A 21,084-nucleotide genomic window follows, 5' to 3' on the forward strand; every position below is an offset into this window, starting at 1 on the left:
CAGATTTGCGCAGAAACACAGGAGGTTGTAGAGAGACAGGAACGTTATTCAAACACTGCAAACAAACATTTGTCTCTTTTTCAAAAGTTTAAACTGTGCTCCATGACAAGACAGAGATGACAGTTCCGTCTCACAATTAAAAGAATGCAAACATATCTTCCTCTTCAAAGGAGTGCTTGTCAGGAGCACAGAATGTCACATAGATAGAGAAAAGCAAACAAATCAATAGGGCTGTTTGGCTTTTAAGTATGCGAAGCACCGCGGCACAAAACTGTTGAAGGCGGCAGCTCACACCCCCTCCGTCAGGAGCAGAGAGAGAGAGAGACAGAGTTTGTTTTTCAATCAAAAATCAATACGCGCCCTTCGAGCTTTTAAGTATGCGAAGCACCATGCAGCATGTCGCTTTAGGAAGCAGCTGCACAGAAGGTAGCAACGTGAAGATAATCTTTCAGCATTTTTAGACGAGCGTCCGTATCGTCTAGGTGTGCGAACAGCCCCCCTGCTCAATCCCCCTACGTCAGGATCAGAGAAAGTCAGCGCAAGAGAGAGAGAAAAGTATGCTGGGTAGCTTCTCAGCCATCTGCCAATAGTGTCCCTTGTATGAAATCAACTGGGCAAACCAACTGAGGAAGCGTGTACCAGAAATTAAAAGACCCATTGTCCGCAGAAATCCGCGAACCAGCAAAAAATCCGCGATATATATTTAAATATGCTTACATATAAAATCCGCGATGGAGTGAAGCCGCGAAAGGCGAAGCGCGATATAGCGAGGGATTACTGTAAACCAGACTAAAATTTACATATTTTAAGTGTCTAATAGGTTGGTTATCATGTGTAGCATTTAAAAGCTGGTCCATCCCGCATGAAAAATGTTTTCTTTAAAAATTCTTTGGAAAAGATTAAATAGGGGAAAAGTAATAAATAGGTTTGTGCAGTACCAATAAGAAAAGGGTGCAAGTGCTTTAATTTATGTTTTGTGAATTTTATTTATTATCCTTCCTCTATATATACTTTGTTCATAAATTGAAATGTATCTCTTCCCCCACAACACCTACTAAGACTTATAGAAGATTTGCAAGCTTTCAGGTAAACTTAATTAAGTAACCCTTTTTGCTGTTAGTGCTGGAATATGGTCTTTGCACATGGTGCTGCCAGATATCTTGCCAACTGCGGAAGCAGCACAAAAGATTGAGCTGTCATGTGAGTTAAGCGCTGTCCCGTTCAGCAATTTTCAGACAAAGGGGCAAGGTTGAAACTGATTATACTCACGGTGATTAAGGATGTTGGGGGTGGGAATCTGGGTCTGCAAAGCAGAAATTGGTGTCATCTTTCTTGCATATTTTATGATCTTTTGGGGTATAAGGAAACACAGTAACAACATTAGTAATCTAGCAGTGGCAAGCTGCCAATACCAAACCATGACCCTTGAAAAATCAAAGAGCGTAAGAACCGATTAAATAGCACATCAAACACTAAAGCAGCTTAGGTTAAAGAGGGAGGACACCACTTACCGGTAGGTTATCAAAATTATTCTAATTTTTGATCTTGATAATAAGATTTCCATGTTTAATCCATCTATTTGATGTATTTGGAATCAAAATATGATATCCATTAAATACAGTTAACTGAAATAAAGCAATTTATAGGATGTAGCCTTTTATAATATAAATAAATGAAATGTAAATGAAGGGTGTTTGTAATTCTCAGATTGCACCTTTTGTCTTAAAGCTCAAGTGCATAATTGTCTGCATCAATCTTAATTGGCTTTGTGACATAACTGCCACTGACTGCCATATTCCTGCTGTTACGCTATATCAATTAAACAACCCAGATAGGCCATAAGAAGTAAGCTAACTAAAGTGAGATACTTGTTTTCTCAATTTAGTAAATTAGCATGAATGCCTAGAGATTTTTGCTTCACTTAAATGGGAATACATATTACACTAAAATGTAAAGTATATTAAAACTCAGTATGGTGCCTTTGAAAATGTATGATAAATCAATATTTTCATTTTATTGGAGTTTGAATGGCAAATATTTTTAGTTTAATAAAGATCAAAGCAAGAGTGTCGTATAAATAATTACAGTAAGATAAATAAACATGCTGTATAGCTTGTAGACATTAAGCTGAGTATCCTTTAGCATACTGAAATATGATTTTATTTTTTCAAAAAACCTTTTTCTGTCTTCTGAAAAATAATGAATTGTGGTCAGACAGACTTATGATATTGCTCAAATTATTTTTGTGTAAATGATTTTATGTGTTGTAGAAAGTGGAAGAAGCAAAGGCTTAAAGAAGCACAACGACATCATGAAGGAGGAGATGACTCTGAAGACAGTGATGCCGAGTTTGATGAGGGATTCAAAGTTCCCGGTTTCCTCTGGAAAAAACTTTATAAGTAGGTAATGAAATAAGATATAATAAATAATGCTTAATGTTAAGGTATTCTAGTAAATGTAGTGAAACACACTGTTATTTTTAAGTGTAAATTATTTGCAGTTTTGTGATATTCTGATATTCCTGTATTATCTAAAACTAACCCATTGAATAACAAAGAATTTTGTATTACTTTATTCATGTTAGTACTTTATATCTATATAACGTTTGTAGGTTGTTGAGTTGACATGTTTACCAAAAATAATATTACCATGCACCTTTTTATTATTATGTTTATTTACCTTAATGGACATAATTTTATTCTCATTTATATCACAGGTGCAGCAGTAAAGTGATTAGTTAAAATATGTTTATTACATTTCATTAAACTGTGTAGATAATAGTGTCATAGTAAAGGAAAAACTGTTAGTTGGTTTTAAGATCTTTCAGAGTAACAGTAATAATTTAAAATGCTTATAGGAGTAAAGAATATGGTCTTTTTACAAATTTCAGATAAGCAATTGAAATCTTAAAACCACTACACCTTTAAAGGCTTTCTTGTGTGCTTTTTGGATATTAAAATGCTATGTACTATTACTACATGTGTTTTAATTAGTACAAATATTGGAAGATTACATTAGGATAATCTGAACAATGATTTGCAACTAATAAAAAGAAGGCATTTTCTTTTCAGTCGTGTAGATTATATTAGGTTTTAAAATCCAAGATACAATGGCTGGTGTTTTGTATGAAGCTTTGTATGCATCTGTTCAAGCATTGTCTTTATGATATCTAATTAAGCATAATTTTGGTATTCAGCTATGGTTCAGAGTAAAGCAAGATATCGGTGAATATGTTTTTTCTGTTATTTTATAAACCTGCAATGTTACGCCCTCCCATTCTTTCTCTCTTTTTTGTACTCCAAGCCACTCACTGTATTAATGGTAATTTTGAATTGGAAGAGGAAAGAAGGATTTTAAACACCTTGATCATTAATTTTGATATTCAGACTGCATTCTGCAACTGTTGGATTTAGTAAAACAAGTTAAGATCAAGGATGCACACAAAGCAGAAACCACTGTTACCATATTAAAACTTACTATTTGGTTCCATAAAACAATGCACACTTACTTGTTTGTAGTGCAGACTTGTCCCCATTGTCCTGTAGGCAAAGCTATGAACGCAACAACCAGTAACAACGGAAAGCCTTTATGCACACAGCTTCCCTACCGCCACACTGCCTTGCCATACAGGGAGAGGGGAATGATCACACTGTATCTTCGATTGACATTTTCGTTAAATCACATAGGTAACATGTGCAGGAGTAGATTGACAGTAAGAGCTGATACTCTGCATTGTTCAGTGAATATGTGTAAGAGCACAACATTTAGTTGAAAACTGAAATATATATAGTTTTGACAGATTAAAATGGAATAAATGTAATCAGTGTTTTTAGGCACAGTTTGAGGTTTAATAGTGATGGAGCCTAGAAGATATCAGAAATAATATAAATTACGTAAGATATATTGTATTATATGTCATAAAGCCATGTGTCCATCTGTTTTATCTTTCTGCTCCACTTATTTTCATTCAGTTTGCAATAATATATATGGCTGCTTTACAGCTCATCACTTGATCCATAAAAAGTAAAATAAAAAAATTAAAATGATGAAAATGAAAATAACTGGCAGCGTGTGTAGATGCATCAAAAACTAAACATTCTTAATGTCTCAAAGTCATCTCAAAGGATTTCAAGAAAGGATATCCATGCTTTCATAAAAATAAATATCAAAACATTTAATCCATTACCTATATGTGCTATATCTCTCTGTACCACATATTAAACACACATCTACTTTGATCTCATTGCCATATTAATGCAAAGCTTGAATTCAAAATCTTTTTTGGAATGCGCACAGTAAAATTCATTAGTGAAATGTGAGAAATGCTTAGATCAAAACAGTGTGATAAGTAAAGCACAGAGATACAGATTAAGTGTTGGGGATGCTCCCTGTATACTTTGTTTCAGGTTCCAGTACAGTCAAACAATCATAAACCAATTCAAACATTTGACAGAAAACAAAAAAAATGCTCCGATTTATATGAAGGCTAAACAGGAAGTATAATTAACAGCAGCTGGTGTAATAGAAGGTAGTAGTGGTCGGAGATGACGTCAATGGCAGAGGGACGGAAATGAGGACATCAGAAGGGCACCGGAAGTGAGGTATTTTCTTGGAGCCGGAAGAGGAGTCGTCTTGTTATTGTCGGGACAGTGATGGATTGGAGCTTTATGTTGGCTAGGAATGCTTTTTTATTCTGACGTTTTTCTGTGGATAGATGGAGAGAAAAGCATTAGTGCCCCGTTCCAGTTCCCCCCTCTTGGTTTTCCACATGCCATCAAGCCTTTTGACTGTCCCCTAATTGCACATGTGTGACAACTGATGGACACGGTCATATCATATTTTTTTGCAGTTTATTGGCTATGATGTTACTGTAATGATACAAGAAACCATGCTGTGCCCACAACAGGCACAATGTTTCACCTAGCATAACCATTTTAATAAACGTGCAAGTCCACATAGCCCAACTTATAAGCTTAAATTTTATATATGTGGTGAAGAAAAAGGGCAAAAATGTGACATTTATAAGGCCCTTGTAATAAGTAATAGTAAACATGTTGAAAATCAGTACAATGGTGTAGTAGCAGTTAATGCTACTGTCTCAGTGTTCCAGCAGACTGGATTCTGAGTTCAGCCCTATGTGAATTGTTTCTTTCTCTTTTGTTGTTCACTTGATTTATCTCCTTTTGTTTGAGTTCCCTCTTTTATCCTGAAAATGTGAAAGTTAGGGTGAAAGTAAGTAGGAATTACTGGGGATTGTGCATAAATTGTACTTTGCTATGAAATGATGATCCATGGTTGGTTTCTGTCTTTCACCAGATACTGATGGGCAAGATCTGTCTAATTTGAAATTAGCAGCTTAAGGAGATGTATTGACATGTTAAAAAACCATGAAAGTCACAAAAATGCAAGAAAATCTTGTGTTTACTTGATATTATGATGGAACATTTGTTAATTAGGACATGGACATAAATAGAAATAATTTCAGTCTACATAAACGTACAATATATGAACTGAAAAAATACAGGAATATTCAGGATCAAAATGTAGTGTAATTGTTGGCTTTGTTTGTAACACATTAACGCTTCTTTAAGTGAACAAGAAATAAGGAATATGTTATTACTTTTTGCCTCTGTCACAAAATACGGCAGCACCATAGTTTATGAATTGTAAATGAAATGTAGTAACTAATTACCATATTTTTGACATTGCATTAAATATTCTATACTACTGTAGGATTTCCTGTGTTTGCTGTATTTGGTGTCAAATTTCTTCTGCTATACATAACTATTTCAAGTGCTTTGAATCTCATCATAAGTGCTCTGTATTGAGTTAACACTTCACAATTATGGAATGATTAATTTAACATTACTCCTGGTGTTCTGTGCTTTGTTAAACATGTTTCTTATAATGTTCCCAGGTACCAACAGACAGGTGTGAGGTGGCTGTGGGAATTGCACTGCCAGCAGGCTGGGGGAATTCTGGGAGATGAAATGGGTTTGGGCAAAACCATTCAGATAATTGCCTTTTTGGCAGGACTGAGCTACAGCAAGATCAGAACACGTGGCTCAAGTTACAGGCAAGTAACCCCCTCTGCAGACTGTCAGTCTGGAGCTCAATTAATATTTCATCATTTGTATTGCTAGTAGAGCAGGACCTACTAAATTATTAAAGAGATTTCAGTTACAATATTCCTTTAATTCTTTTAGCGGGGACATCAAAAGAAAATATTTACGTATTGGTGGAGCTGTAGGGCAGGGGAAATTAAAGATGTAACACATTTAATGAATTCTAAACATTAGCGGCTGGTTTTAAAGATACGCAGAGACTAGGATTTTTTTTTTGGGTCAATATTGTATACTTTTGCCTTCACCAAATGGATTGTTTCTAAATTCAATTATGGTTTGGGATTCAGAGAATCCTAAATATATCATTTGTTGCCACAGTTATAAATGTGTTTTCTTGAATAGTACATTGAAATGGTGTGATATTGAAAGTACTTAAACTAGTTTGAAGCAGTATTGTAATTCATTTTTAAATTAGTTTTTTGATGCAATTAGAATGTATGCCTGTGTGAATTAGTGTGATCTCTGCACTTTAAGAGAAAAATGGCACTCCCAAAGACACAGAAAAATCTTCAACAAGTACACAAGTTTATAAAAAGCCATACACTACAATAAAAAAGCCCATAAGTGCCAAATAGACATTTATGTTTAATGCTGATTATGAACGCTTCTTAGAGTTACTGATGTTATTTAGACATCTTTTTTCTTTAATGTGATATAAGTTACACAACACATAACATAGGAATTACTGTATTTTTTATATATTTTTACACAAAATTTCTGACATCCCGGAAACCAATTCCCCAGGAATGAAGCATCATGTTTTCATCATAATGGTTGTTCTTCTCAAAAAACAAAATAGAAATTAAATTAATAATGCTTTCTTACTCATTATAAGACTATTGGAAAGTTAAAAAGAAACACCCTGTAGAAATCCAGTTTGGAATGCTGTAATACAATGTGGTAACGATAGAGAGCAATTGAAGATATGATCAAAGGCCCAAGGTCAGCGGAGAACCCCCTAATGATATAGAGTAGTGTTTCTCAACTGCTGGGTTGCAACCCACTTTAGGGTTGTGGGCTGGCGCTGATAGGTCATGAGTTGCTATTGTGTATATTGGTAGTAGGTCATGGTGGATTGCGAAGTGGGTCTCGGTGGGCCAATTGCACATGAGACCACATTACCTTCAATCTGACAATCGCAGTTGATTTACAAATGGGCATCGCTGTGGCCCTCCCTTACTACAGTGTGTCAAGCCCCATGGGTTACGAAGACAATTATATGGTAAAAAGTGGGTTGTGATATCAAAATGTTAAGAAAAACTGATACAGAGTATGGCAAAGGTCACAATACTGCCATCAATAGATGGTGTTTACAACATTACTGAAACAGATTTTTGCTATGACTTGATATACTCTGTGAAGTTTTCTTCATGTGTACCGTGACTATCTGAGTCAACTCCACACTTCTCGGTTGCTTCCCCTCTTATATTGCACCGGCTCTATCCTGTTTTTTTTTATCCTCTGCAGTTCCCTCTCCCTATATACTCCTGATTGGTGTGAATGAAGTACATGAATGCATGATCGGGGAAGTACTCAAGTCAAACCCAGAGGGGTGCTTGCATGCGCACACCCACACCCATTTGGTGCCTGCATGCTCTAGAACCTGATTAAGTATTTAAAAATTGTGGTTTGCCACACCCCCTTCAAGCCGCTAGTTGCACAGGAAGGATTCACACTCTTCTCAGCCCGGTGCAACTGGTGGCCCTCTCACCGCACTAAGACAAACCTTTGCATTAAACAAACCCCAAGCCCCCTTCTAATGATAAGGTATTAAAAGAATAAGAACTTTAAAATGACTATAAAATCAGTAACAAATAAACTGTCCATTAAAAGTTCATAATTCTAAAAAAGTCCTCTTCAGGCTTGGGTGGATGGTTCATAAAATAGTCAGGCACCAATCCCATATGCTGTTCTCTCTTCAGCTGTTCCTTCCTCCCTCACTGCCACTGGTTCATCCCATCACTGCCGCAATTTGGGACTGTCTGGGTTAGCTCCACGCTCTATGGTTATTTTCCCTCTTGAACCAGCTCCGTTCCTTTTCTGCTCTGCCTTCATTTCCTTTAACCTCCATTGATCTTTTGTTCTCATCTGATCTGATCTTCTGTTGTTTTTTTATTAATTTAAATGGTGGCCAATGGGCTACCTCATGGTGGCCCAGTCCATGGTCCCACCAGAAACACAGAGAAAAACACATTTAGACCTCAAAAAAAAATAAAAAGTAGCCTTCCGCTTTTTTTGCCTCTCCTGCTCTTTTATCATTTGCTCCCCTCTCACCCTGATCTTGTTACTTACCTATTTCTAGAGAGGTGCCCTGAGCCCTCATAAAGTGCCCCAGACTCGACCCCTCAACAGCCAATGCAGTAGCGAGACACATCTCAATATCAACAAAATTCAGGATTTGTAACAAAGCCATGCCTAATCACATATGTGGTGATTTTAAACAAACCTATGTCCCCTGCAGTCGATTTTGTATTCATGTGTGTTAGTTACTGTTATCACTTATAACACTGTCGAATTTTCTAGGGGCGCTGCGAAAACTTTTGTAAAATATTTAAAATTGCTAGTGTTTTTGAACTTTTGGTTGATTAAAAAGATAATGTTTAAAAAAAATATTTTAGGTTGGAAAAACAGATAACGGTTAATCAGATTGTTGAATAAACGAATGTATTTATTTTGAATGCAAGTTAAAATTTTCGCTGTTCACCATTCATCATAATATCAACACCTGCGGTGTCAAAAACGCATCTCGTGAGACTTAAAAAGTCTCGTTGTTAGAAGATCTCGCTCACTGTACGGATACGGAAATGAAGTCTAAGAAACGCGAGAGACTTCAAATGATCGACAAGGAAATGCGCGTCTGTCTTTCGAAAATTGATCCTCGCATCAATCTCATATGTGCTGAAAAACAATCTAAACGTTCACATTAATTAAATTTAAGATTTATCCTTTGATTACTTTAATAATAAAATGTCTTTCAAACTTGTAAAATTAACTGTTTTTATTGGCGATTGATTGTCCATAGATTGCGTTGTCACGACTTTTATTTATGGGCAGTCCCTCAGGTGCCCCGCGAAAGAAAATTTTTGGACTTAGTGTGCCGCAACTCGAAAAAGGTTGCCTTTCACTGACTTATAATGTAATGTGATTGGGTCATGTATACGCAGTGACACAATGGTAGTGCTCGAAGTAAGGAGATCATGAGTTTGTGTCCCAGGTCCTTCCTGCATGAGTAATGAGAAAAGCGCTATATGAAAGTAAACAATTAATATTATTATTACATGACCAAACAATTTATTTTATTTCAAAAGGGAAAAAAATATTATTGCTAATACTATGCACTTTTGATTTCATACACTTTGAGATATGCCTACGTCAGACATGAGATATTGCTACGTCATCGGTGCTGACTTTGATAGATGCTGTGCTCGATCAAGGTTACCGTGTAACCATGGACAATTTTTATACTTCACCATAGCTATTTGACATCGTGCTGCAAAGAAAGACTGACTCATATGGAACAGTGCATCCCAACCGTTGTGGCATGCCTGAAGACTTTGGCAGACCTAAATTACAGTGAGGATCGCTAGTAGCTTGGCAAAAGGGTAAAGTGCTTGCTCTGAAATGGAAAGACGAGAAAAATGTTTGTCTTCTTAGCAATGTACACAATGCAGCTACTGTCACTGTACAGGCAAAAGGGAACAAGCAGGTTATGAAGCCTTGCACTGTGGTCCACTACAATAGCATGATGAGTGGCGTAGATCATGCGGATCAAGAATTGACTTCCTATCCCATTATGCGGAGGTAACAAAAAAACATACTACAAAAAGATATTTCGTAATCTGGTGGAACGGTGCATTCGGAATGCATTCATCTTTTACAAAGAAAAAGCTGGCGAAACTGTATCTCATGCAAACTTTACATGCCAGCTTGTAGAACAAATCATTTCTGCACATCCACTGTCCACACAACTGCTAAAGAGACGCAGTCGACCCAGCACATTGCAGATCAATCCAGAGTGTCTTATTGGTAGACATTTTATTGGTTATACACCTCCCAACAGAAAAAAAACAGAATCCAACATGTACCTGTGCAGTGTGCTGTTCAAAAACTGACAAATCTGGGAAGAAAATCAGAAAAGAAACACAATATTATTGTCCCGACTGTGTCGTTGAATTGTGTCTTACACCATGGTTTAAGATTTATCACACAAAGGACTTTTAAGATTATATACTGTTTTGGCATCATTCATATTACAGTACACCCCCAAAATTCACGGGGGTTACGTTCCTAGAGCACCCACGAATTGTGAAAAAGCGCGACTTTTGGATGTGGTTAAAAAATGCCTTTTAAATGCCTATTTTTATAGTTTAAACCCTAAATACAGTATGCCCCCAAAGCACTTTAATTTCGTTGCAAACTCAGCTTAATACATTAATACATTACCTAAAAAATTGCCTTAATACATTACCTAAAAACAGAATGTTAAGGTAAACCCGTATACTGTACAGTACTTTACTGCTATGTCTCCCGCGGTGCTAGAATGTAAAATACTGATGTTACCGCTATACATACTGTAATTCATGCAAGCGCGTTTTCTTTGGTGTGCGCTGTCGTTTTCTTTGTTATAAGTAGAGTAAATACATAATAATTTCATTTAATTACGTTGTAAAATACAGTAAAATGTATGGGTACTCACCAATGATGAATGATATTGATGATGATGATGAAGTAGCAGTGCAGTACGATGCAGAGGATTTAAAACTCCTCGGGTGGCGCCTCTTCTTCAGGCACTTCAGGAGGAGTTGTATCTTTAGACGGGTCTTCTTCTGGTGGGGTTTCGTGCTGGCTTTTCTTTATAGGTTTCAGGAACATTGTGATGGGAAGTTGCTACATTGTCTCCTGTAGCAAACTGCTGGTACAATTTTTGTGCTTTCTCACGTTGATGTTACCGTCCAAGGGGATGTTCTTCTTCCTGCAGTTGGTGTTCCACAATGCCAAGGCAGATTCCATCCTGACAGTATTTTTATTCCTTACGGTTGTTACCTTTTTGGCACTAACACAGAAACTTACAGATACGGTACTCCAGATTGCTGATTCGTTGTTCTTTATGTAGCGTGCGGTGCTTTCATTAATGCCATAGTGGCGCGCTACTGCAGCATAACTTTTTAGTTCCCAGAGCAAATCCAGTAGTTCCACCTTCGCCTGGAGTGTTTTAAACTTCTTCTGGTGCTTAGGCTCAGAGCCAGAAACCTTAGAAGGTGCAGGGTGTTTCGGTGACATCTTGTGCGTTTAAGAATAACAAAATGAATACAATAACAACATGGAAAACACTCAGCTGGAGACGTGTCACAGGGCAGCCGTCAATCAGCAGCAAGGAGAAATGAATAACGCTCTCGGATTGGCAACTTTCACCATCCCAAACCGCATTTCCCTCAGCGTTGGTAAACCCACACACCTAGAGACGTGTCACAGGGCAGCAGTCAATCAGCAGCAAGGAGAAATGAATGATGCTCTCAGATTGGCTACTTTCACCATCCCAAACCGCATTTCACTCAGTGGTGGTAAACCCACTCACCTGGAGACACATCACAGGGCAGCAGTTAATCCACAGCAAGGAGAAATTACTAATGCTCTCGGATTGGCTACTTTCACTCTCCCAAACTGCGTTTCCCTCAGCGGTGGTAAACCCACTCAGCTGGAGACTTGTCACAGGGCAGCAGTCAATCAGCAGCAAGGAGAAATGAATAATGCTCTCAGATTGGCTACTTTCACCATCCCAAACCGCGTTTTCCTCAGCGGTTGCTTCCTGTTCTCTCTACAGCACAGTATTGCCACGAAAAAAGCCGTAAAAATTGCGGAGGATATTTACGCTTTCCGCTAACAATTAATAGTTAAGAAAACTCCGCGAACGACTGAGTCCGTAAACCGTGAACTGCGACTTTGCGGGGGTCTAACTGTATTATTATTACTGTTATTATTTTATTTGTTGTGTTGTTCATTTCATATTATTATTATTTTTATTAATTGTTACTAATATTATTTGTATCATTATTATACTTTTGAGATTTAATAAAAATGTAATATTTCATGCCAAACAAATGCAATGCTTTTTACATGTTGTTTGGATTAAAACGCTAAGGAGGTTAAATATAATTGCTAATTGTACTGTGAAAACTGATTAATTTTGTAGGACCTTTGTATTCTGTAAAAATTCTACATTAAGTGGTCACAAAACTTTGTTTAAAAAATGTGGAAAAAGCACTATCATATACTGTTGCATATGCAGAAAAGAAGAAAAAGGTTTAAACATGCCTTTCTATGATAAACATTGTGCTAGTGTTCCAGCATTTTAGTGCAAATATAGGGTTTTGTGCATGACAACTTTTGAATTATTCATTTCAAGAGAGATCTTTGGTCTTCATTTAAAGAATAACTGTTAATCTTTCATAAATCTTACTTACTTAATTAGATTTTGTGTAAGACTGATCTTTTTGCTCTTTGTTTCAGAATGAAATGCTTTTTGACATCAGTCTGTTGTATCTTTTGTCCAGTGTCCTTTTTTAAGAACAGAATATTTGTCTTCAAAAATGCAATGATCCACAAAACTGTTTTCATTTGATCATGACAACAAAGGTGTTCAGAAGGCCAATTTGTGAATTATTGAATACTGTATTAAAAATTACACCCAGAAAATGTATATGCTGTAAAGCTTTCATTTTTTCCCCCAAGAAAGGAGTAATGCCTATGATAAAAGAATGACTATATTGTTTTTGTAGCTGTTGTAATTCTAATTTCATAATTTACATTTATCTTAATTTTAGATATGCTGGCTTAGGACCTTGTGTCATTGTTTGTCCAGCCACTGTAATGCATCAGTGGGTGAGAGAGTTTCATACGTGGTGGCCACCATTTAGAGTTGCAGTTCTTCATGAAACAGGCTCTTTTACCAGCAAAAAGGTTAGTTCCTGTAAAGCATTCAAAGCTTACTTACATTGAAATGTTGTCATTCTTTAAATCATTAAGATAGAACTCAGTTTTATTATAACTTGTGTGACATTATTATAGTAATAAATGATTTTCAGAAATGCTATAGGGCGGCAATACAAATTCATGTTTATAATAAAATACTGTACTGGTTTCTTGTCCCAAATTAAACTACTTAGTTGTTTGTCAGGTTAATCGATACAACTGTCTAATATGTTTTTGACCTTTCCGTCTCATAAGTCTTTAAGCCTAATGTAAAGCAGTATTTCCAGGCCTTTAAGTATGATGACCTCCAAAGTTAACACACTCAATAATGTGATCTTATTTAAAGAAGTGAATGAAAGCATAACATTGCAATATTTAAGATTAGACTTGTAATAAACCATTGCTGAAAAAAAAAAAAACTTTAATAGAGGGAGAGACGGTGACTTTTCATGTTTTATAATACAGTGAAAAGTTCTGCACTTGGGGATTCTTTTGAATTGGTACATGTACAAATGATCATTTAGTCATTTCTGCATCTAGGCAACATTAAACACTTTAACAAAATGCCACAGTAAATTGTTGAATAAGAAATTATTGTAGGCAGTGTGGCGTAGTGGATAAGTGACGTTTTCATATATGAATGTGTGTGTGCACGCGTGAGAGAGGCAGAGACAGATTTGATCTCCTTCAGGTGGTTACTGGAATATAAAATAAACACTCGCAAAGGTATAACAAAACAGGTGTGCTTTTATTCTAGAATAAAACTGAATAACAAAAAATTCAAGTGACAACAAGATACCAAGAAGACGTGATTCATCAGTGTTTGTGTGTCTACAGTACTTATATCCTATCAGCGATATCTTTTTACAAGCAGCAAAACTTTACACCGGCTCTTACAGACTGAAATCAAATTATTCTTTTCTTTGGCTGCATATACTGTGGGCATGGCACTGCCAGATCTAAATACTAGCATGGTGAATTGCTCACATACTAAAGTGACTATAGCTGCAGGCGGAAATCCCATTTAACTTATGGTGCCAAGCAGAGTTGCGTTGCAGTGCAGCAGTCTATTAGCCAGTGAAAGTGTTGTGAAGAAGCTGCCTATTGTTACAGCTCTGCCTTTGTCCAGAAATGGCTCCAAAAGCTTTATAACCACAGACTCGGAAAGTCTTTGCCCTTGGGTTGTAAATCAAAGCACACTTCTCAACAAAACATTGCCAGATGTCCAAAATCACAGCAAACTTGTTATTTTTCACACATTCTGCATGGGTGTCTTTGTTGTCAAAGCGCAAATGGCGTATGGTAGTCTGATAGTGGTCATGGGACATCGCATGTTTGATTGCTGGTACAACAAATAGTTCTGAGCAGACATGAAGCACAGCACCAACTGTGTCATCGCTGCTCTTGTGAAAAGAATGGAGGTAAACGTTATCAACTCAATGAGGGAGAGTCAAGTTAGTTGTACTACAACAATGTCACTGACAGAATAAAACTGAATAATTAAAAAAAAAAAAAAAAAAAGCAAAAATTTACACCGGGTGTTACAGACTCAAATCAAATGAATGTTTTAATATACTACAGTAATCCCTCCTCCATCGCGGGGGTTGCGTTCCAGAGCCACCCGCGAAATAAGAAAATCCGCAAAGTAGCAACCATGTTTATATGGTTATTTTTATATTGTCATGCTTGGGTCACAGATTTGCGCAGAAACACAGGAGGTTGTAGAGAGACAGGAACGTTATTCAAACACTGCAAACAAACATTTGTCTCTTTTTCAAAAGTTTAAACTGTGCTCCATGACAAGACAGAGATGACAGTTCCGTCTCACAATTAAAAGAATGCAAACATATCTTCCTCTTCAAAGGAGTGCTTGTCAGGAGCACAGAATGTCACAAATCAATAGGGCTGTTTGGCTTTTAAGTATGCGAAGCACCGCGGCACAAAGCTGTTGAAGGCGGCAGCTCACACCCCCTCCGTCAGGAGTAGACAAAGAGAGAGAGAGACAGAGTTTGTTTTTCAATCAAAAATAAATACGTGCCCTTCGAGCTTTTAAGTATGCAAAGCACCTTTCAGCATGTCGTTTCAGGAAGCAGCTGCACAAAAGATAGCAACGTGAAGATAATCTTTCAGCATTTTTAGACGAGCGTCCGTATCGTCTAGGTGTGCGAACAGCCCCCCTGCTCACACCCCCTACGTCAGGATCACAGATAGTCAGCGCAAGAGAGAGAGAAAAGTAAGTTGGGTAGCTTCTCAGCCATCTGCCAATAGTGTCCCTTGTATGAAATCAACTGAGCAAACCAACTGAGGAAGCATGTACCAGAAATTAAAAGACCCATTGTCCGCAGAAATCCGCGAACCAGCAAAAAATCCGCGATATATATTTAAATATGCTTACATATAAAATCCGCGATGGAGTGAAGCCGCGAAAGGCGAAGCGCGATATAGCGAGGGATCACTGTATAGCAATAATAAAAGCGGCTCATTACTCAAAATGCGGAGCGCCCGGTCTTGAACCCGGAACCTTTTGGTTATAAAAGGCAGTAGTTCTTACCTCTACACCATCCAAGAAAACATATCAACTTTCTGTCGATTGATATTTGAGCTTGACAGCAACATATAAATTGAATGATTTTTTTTTCTTTGGTTATATTCTTGGATAAAAGTGCACATGTTTATTTGGTATTTGGACTAAAGTCTTCACACATTATACACTTCATTGCTTTAGGTATGTGTTCAGCATTTCTTGCCTTGCATTTCCTTTCATCTTACACTTACAGATCATTGTAGACACAGAACACAAATGAAATGTATGTATTCCAAATAACGATATATTATTTACCTTATACAACTCCAGGCACCTCACTTGCAGATAAACACACTTGACCTGGGAGAATCTTTGGTGGGGGGATGGGATAGCAGGCTGTTTGCTGCTTGTGCTGATCAACACATTTACAAAACGAAAGACGCTAATGGAGAGGTGCGAAGAAATTTAAGGTGGCCTGGGATTACAAGTTTTTTCGTAGGCTTCAGGGATTGTAGTGTTAAAAAATAATTTTTTATTACATAAAGAATACTGCTTATTATGAGCAATACTCAATATGTGAGTGATGGCCTGATTGATAATGAAAAGATAAAAGTCATGAAACCCAAACAAAATGTAGTAAACCTGAGTTTAGGTAAAATTTATAAAATCCCACACCTTTGCAAAGCTAAATATGAGTTGATTAGTGTCAAGGAATGAAAAAGTAGATTGTAATTCAATTCCCCATCCTTAGCAAATGAGAAGTTATGTTCTTTCTTAGGCATCGTAGGATTTATATATACATTCATACCTATGAGCATGCAAGAGTTAGAATATCATGCAAACGTATTATACAAAACAAAGAGTACATATTTTAAGGTGTAAAAATGATTTCATTTTTGAGTTTTCAGTTGTTGCTGCTAATCTTAGATTTAAAAAAAAAACTTTATTAATTTTAATTAATTAATAGAAGTATGTGTGTGTCCTGTGGTGGCTGGCACCCTGCCCGGGATTTGTTCCTGCCTTGTGCCCTGTGTTGGCTGGGATTGGCTCCAGCAGACCCCCGTGACCCTGTGTTCGGATTCAGCGGGTTGGAAAATGGATGGATGGAAATTCTGTTCTTTGTATTGTGAAAGGGTACAGCCCGGACACAGACAGGAGGACACGTTCTTAAGCATCACCACACGTTTATTCACACTAATATATACAAGTCACTATGTGCACCGCCACCAAACACCCCCCACAGTCTCTCAACAGTCCTGGCTTCTTCACTATCCGACACTCTTTCCCTCTCACTCTTCAGGCCTCTCTTCGCCCACCTCCTTCTCCGACCTCGTCCACCTCCTCACCCGACTCCAGCCTTGATTGTCGGGAGGCGGACCCTTTTATAGGCAGCCGAATGCCGACCACACCCAGCCACCTGTGACAATACTCCCCCGCTAGCTGAGACCTCCAGGGGCCAGCGGACCGATCCGCGAGGACTGGCCTTCCTCGGCGGCAAGCCGACACTCCGTAGCCTAGGGCCCGATCCTGAAATTCCAAAAGAAAAAAAAGGGCGGAGGCGTTGCCCTGATGCAGCCCCTTGGCTTGTCCTCTGATGGGCCAACGCTCTCGGCCCCAATCGGCACCCTGATGCTCCGTTTTTCGGCTTCCCAGCCCGACAAGTCCGCGGTCCTTGCCACAGGACCACCAGCAGGAGCACACATGCTCGTCTCCTCCCAGCCAACGGGTTATTCCTCTGCCTCCACAGAGGACGGCCCTTCGAGGGACGCGCGCACCCAGGTGCACATCCTACCGTATCGGAGGAACTGGCTTTCTCAAGCCGCTTCCTCCTTTCATTTTGGGACGCCGTGACGGTTCGAATCTGCCCATTGCAAGAGGGCAGACACAGCCCCGCTGGCGTCCGGATCTTCTCAGGGTTGGTCTCTCTTTCCTTCCCCGCTGTGCCTCTCCGGTCAGAAGCTCCTTCGCCTGCGGCTCCTGATCGCACACCACTGCCATCCCTCCTGACTCCTGCGTCTCCGCCCGCAGGGCACATCGCTCGGCCGGCAGCAATAGCACAAGCTGCAGCTGTTCTTGCAGCTCCTGCAAAACCGCTGCCAAGGAGAGAGAAACAGCCGGCGGTGAGCTTACCTTTTGAGCAGCGCCACTCGCCAACTGCTCTCCATGGGCCCTTCCCTGCGGCTCACTTGGGTTTCTTCAAGGCACAAGACGGACATTCCCTGCTCCCGCCTCCGACCAATCATTGGTGAGGAAACAGGACACACTGTCCAATCCCGTGCCTGTCACGAGGAGGGACTTCTGGTCGGCGGCCATCTCGTTCTCCTCTCTCATATGGAGACGAGATTCCGGGCAGCTCTGCTGCTGCTGCTGCGGCTGTCGAAGCTGCAGCCCTTCCTTCTCGGCAGCTCCTCCTGCTGCCACGGCGACTTTGAGCCGCCCCTGAAACATAAAGTCCACCGGTAGACCGCTAATGGTCCGCGACTCTACATTTCTCTGCGGGGTTCAGTGCACGCCGCCCCTGCGGCACGTGGGTGAGCTTCCCTGCTGTGCCGGACCTTCCACAGACTTTTCCAACAATACAGGTCCACACCTTGAGCCAGGTACAGCATCCTGCCGACTACGCCACTGTGAAAGGGTACAGCCCGGACACAGACAGGAGGACACGTTCTTAAGCATCACCACACGTTTATTCACACTAATATATACTGTACAAGTCACTATGTGCACCGCCACTAAACACCCCCCACAGTCTCTCAACAGTCCTGGCTTCATCACTAGCCGACACTCTCTCTCTCTCACTCACTCTTCAGGCCTCTCTTCGCCCACCTCCTTCTCCGACCTCGTCCACCTCCTCACCCGACTCCAGCCTTGATTGTCGGGAGGTGAACCCTTTTATAGGCAGCCGAATGCCGACCACACCCAGCCACCTGTGACAGTATATTTACCTTATTTTAATGATTGTTATATCAAATTATTCTAATAGTAAATAAATAAGGAAATTAGTCGTCAGTTAAAGTAACTGGGTGGTTGTTAAAATCTTGGGAAGTGAAAAATAAATTTATGCACTGTTTTAAATCAAGGCACTTTATATGACATGATAGTAAAATTAATTGAAACAAGTCATACTTGTTAAATTCCTATAGAATGATTTAACCATACAGTTAATTTTTGGTTGAAATTCCTATAGAATGATTTAACCCTTCAGTGAATTTTGGGTTGAGACAGTAATATTGAGAACAGTAAAAATAATTGTATGGTTAATTGAGATAGAAATTCAGTTAAAACAAGGAATTGCTTTGTATGTAAAGACTAACTTTCTCCAGGACCACTATTGTGCATCTTAGATTATTAATCACTGATAATTGCATTGGTCTTGATTTCAAGCTTGTTCTGACTGAAAATGAGTATGACTTTATATTTGGCATCTCAATGCCATTGTTTTCTGCAATTTGACAAACTTTTCCAATGTAAATTTTACTTTTCTACGAAAATAGAATTATAAAGTGTCTTGAATGGATTAGCACCCTTTAATCTTTGGTATTTCTTCTCACTTGTTTCTTTTTTGCTTTATTTGTACTTTTTTTAATGCTTTATTTACTTTATGATGTGTATGCAGATGCAAATGGTTTCTTATTAGCTGTTCCACTTGCTCTTTAGGTCCAATTGTTAATTGCCATCATGACAAAAAGTAGGAAGCAAATAATTTTATAAAGTAAGCTAACTAAAATTAAGGAAAATAGACTAACTCAGCTCTTGTATGCTAAAAGCTTTTACTGTAATAAGCAATTTTCTAAATTTTATACAGGACTAAAACCTGCAATAATAGTAACTGGTGAGATTACAGACAGAATGCTGACATAAGCTTCTGATTAAATGAAATATCCCATTAAAAACCAGAATTAGCTTTTATTTAAGTTTTTTAGAATAAAAACCTGCAGTTAATATGGCTTTCTAGAGCCGGCATTAGGGATTCCGTTTTCAGCTTTTGAATGTGAATGGTCACTCAGTCAAGCACTTGCATCTCTGGTATTATTTCTGCTTGTTTGTTTTTGTAGACTAAATGAAACAAGGGTAAGGTGAATAACCCTGTTAAGGCAGAAATCTGCTTTCTTAGAAATCTCCATTTACATGCATTAGTTCACCTATGGAGTTCTCCTTTAGCAAAATGCTCTAATGCCGTTAAATGTCCTCATTGCCTGCCATGGATCCGAAAAAAGTATGAAGCCTATGTTTATTTTCTTATGTTTTATGAATACATTTAGTCCTTCATGTGCGATAAAGAAAATAAATTCTATCCCATTCTTCCGACATGTCTCGATGCATGCTCAATAATCCAGGTAATCCTGCTGTGATTGCAGCCATTCCCCAACTCTGTGTGAATGGTACTCATGGCCATTGATCAATGAACAATTTGCATATCATTGATCACACGGCCCATTGTTAGTCAGTGGTGCTAGTTTCAGTCATTATGCAAAAGGACTGTTTATAAGGTTGGAGAAACCTGCAGTCAACTGAGACTGAGGAAGTCACTTGGATGAGTGATGTAACGCATGTCCCTGGAAAAGAAATATGTCCAGATGAACTGAATCAACTTTCTAGAACATTCTTCCGAAGATTTGATGTATTAACACTGACCTCTGCAACACCTGATTACACTGTATTAACATATCTATAACAAATAGCTGAATTAAAAGTAAACTCACACTATATTTTTAGGTTTCTGTTACTGGATTGAATGCAGCACACTTTTTTCTGCTTAGCTGTGCGATTGAGCCCTATAAAGGAATGGCGTACCTTACTCCCTTCTTGCCTTATTCCCAGTAATTATCCCAATACTGGCATAATAATAACACAATTCATTTTACTTCAATGCAATAGATATTGTGTTAGGTACTTTAACACTAGAATTACCAGAGCCTATGGCCCACCTTAAATCCATTTGCACCTTTCCATCAGCATCTCTTGTCCTGTAAATGCGCCGATAAAGACAAGCAGCAAGCAGCCTGCTATTCCATCCCCCCACAGCTGCAGAACATGCACAAAGTTCTCCCAGCTCATGCCTTGATTGATTATCTGGAAGTGAAGTGCTGGTGTTTTAGAGTGGAAATAATAGATCGTTATTTGGAACACATGCATTTCATGTGTGTTCCATTTCTACAATAATCTGTGTAAATGTTTTTCATATTTTAGTAGTAAATGACAAAATGTTGGTATAAACTATATAGTGTGTGAGAACGGATCTACGAGTTTTTTTGTAAGCTCTGGTAATTCTAGTGTTAAAAGTAATCGTACTACATAATGCATGTTATTTTACCATGTTACTCCCATCATTGCTCCCAAGATTGTGCTGCTGAATTTAGCTCTGTACCTACAGCTCATCAACATAAATTTTATTGATTTCGAAACCATTGAGACATACTATTTCAGCTAGCAGAAGGAATAATGCACTCACATGAGCTTTTGCCT

The 21,084-nt window shown here is 38.5% G+C and overlaps 1 protein-coding gene across 1 annotated transcript in view; it reads left to right on the forward strand.

Moving 5' to 3' along the window:
• ercc6 (excision repair cross-complementation group 6) overlaps nucleotides 1-21,084 on the forward strand; it is a 96,750-nt gene that overhangs the window by 21,393 nt on the left and 54,273 nt on the right. The window contains exons 6-8 of the mRNA XM_028795614.2: nucleotides 2,271-2,399; nucleotides 5,918-6,076; nucleotides 12,947-13,082. Coding sequence (XP_028651447.1) covers nucleotides 2,271-2,399; nucleotides 5,918-6,076; nucleotides 12,947-13,082 — 424 coding nt within the window. The remainder of the gene's footprint in view (nucleotides 1-2,270; nucleotides 2,400-5,917; nucleotides 6,077-12,946; nucleotides 13,083-21,084) is intronic.

The sequence above is a fragment of the Erpetoichthys calabaricus genome, chromosome 2 (assembly GCF_900747795.2).
Source record: "Erpetoichthys calabaricus chromosome 2, fErpCal1.3, whole genome shotgun sequence".
Classification (NCBI taxonomy): Eukaryota; Metazoa; Chordata; class Cladistia; order Polypteriformes; family Polypteridae; genus Erpetoichthys; species Erpetoichthys calabaricus.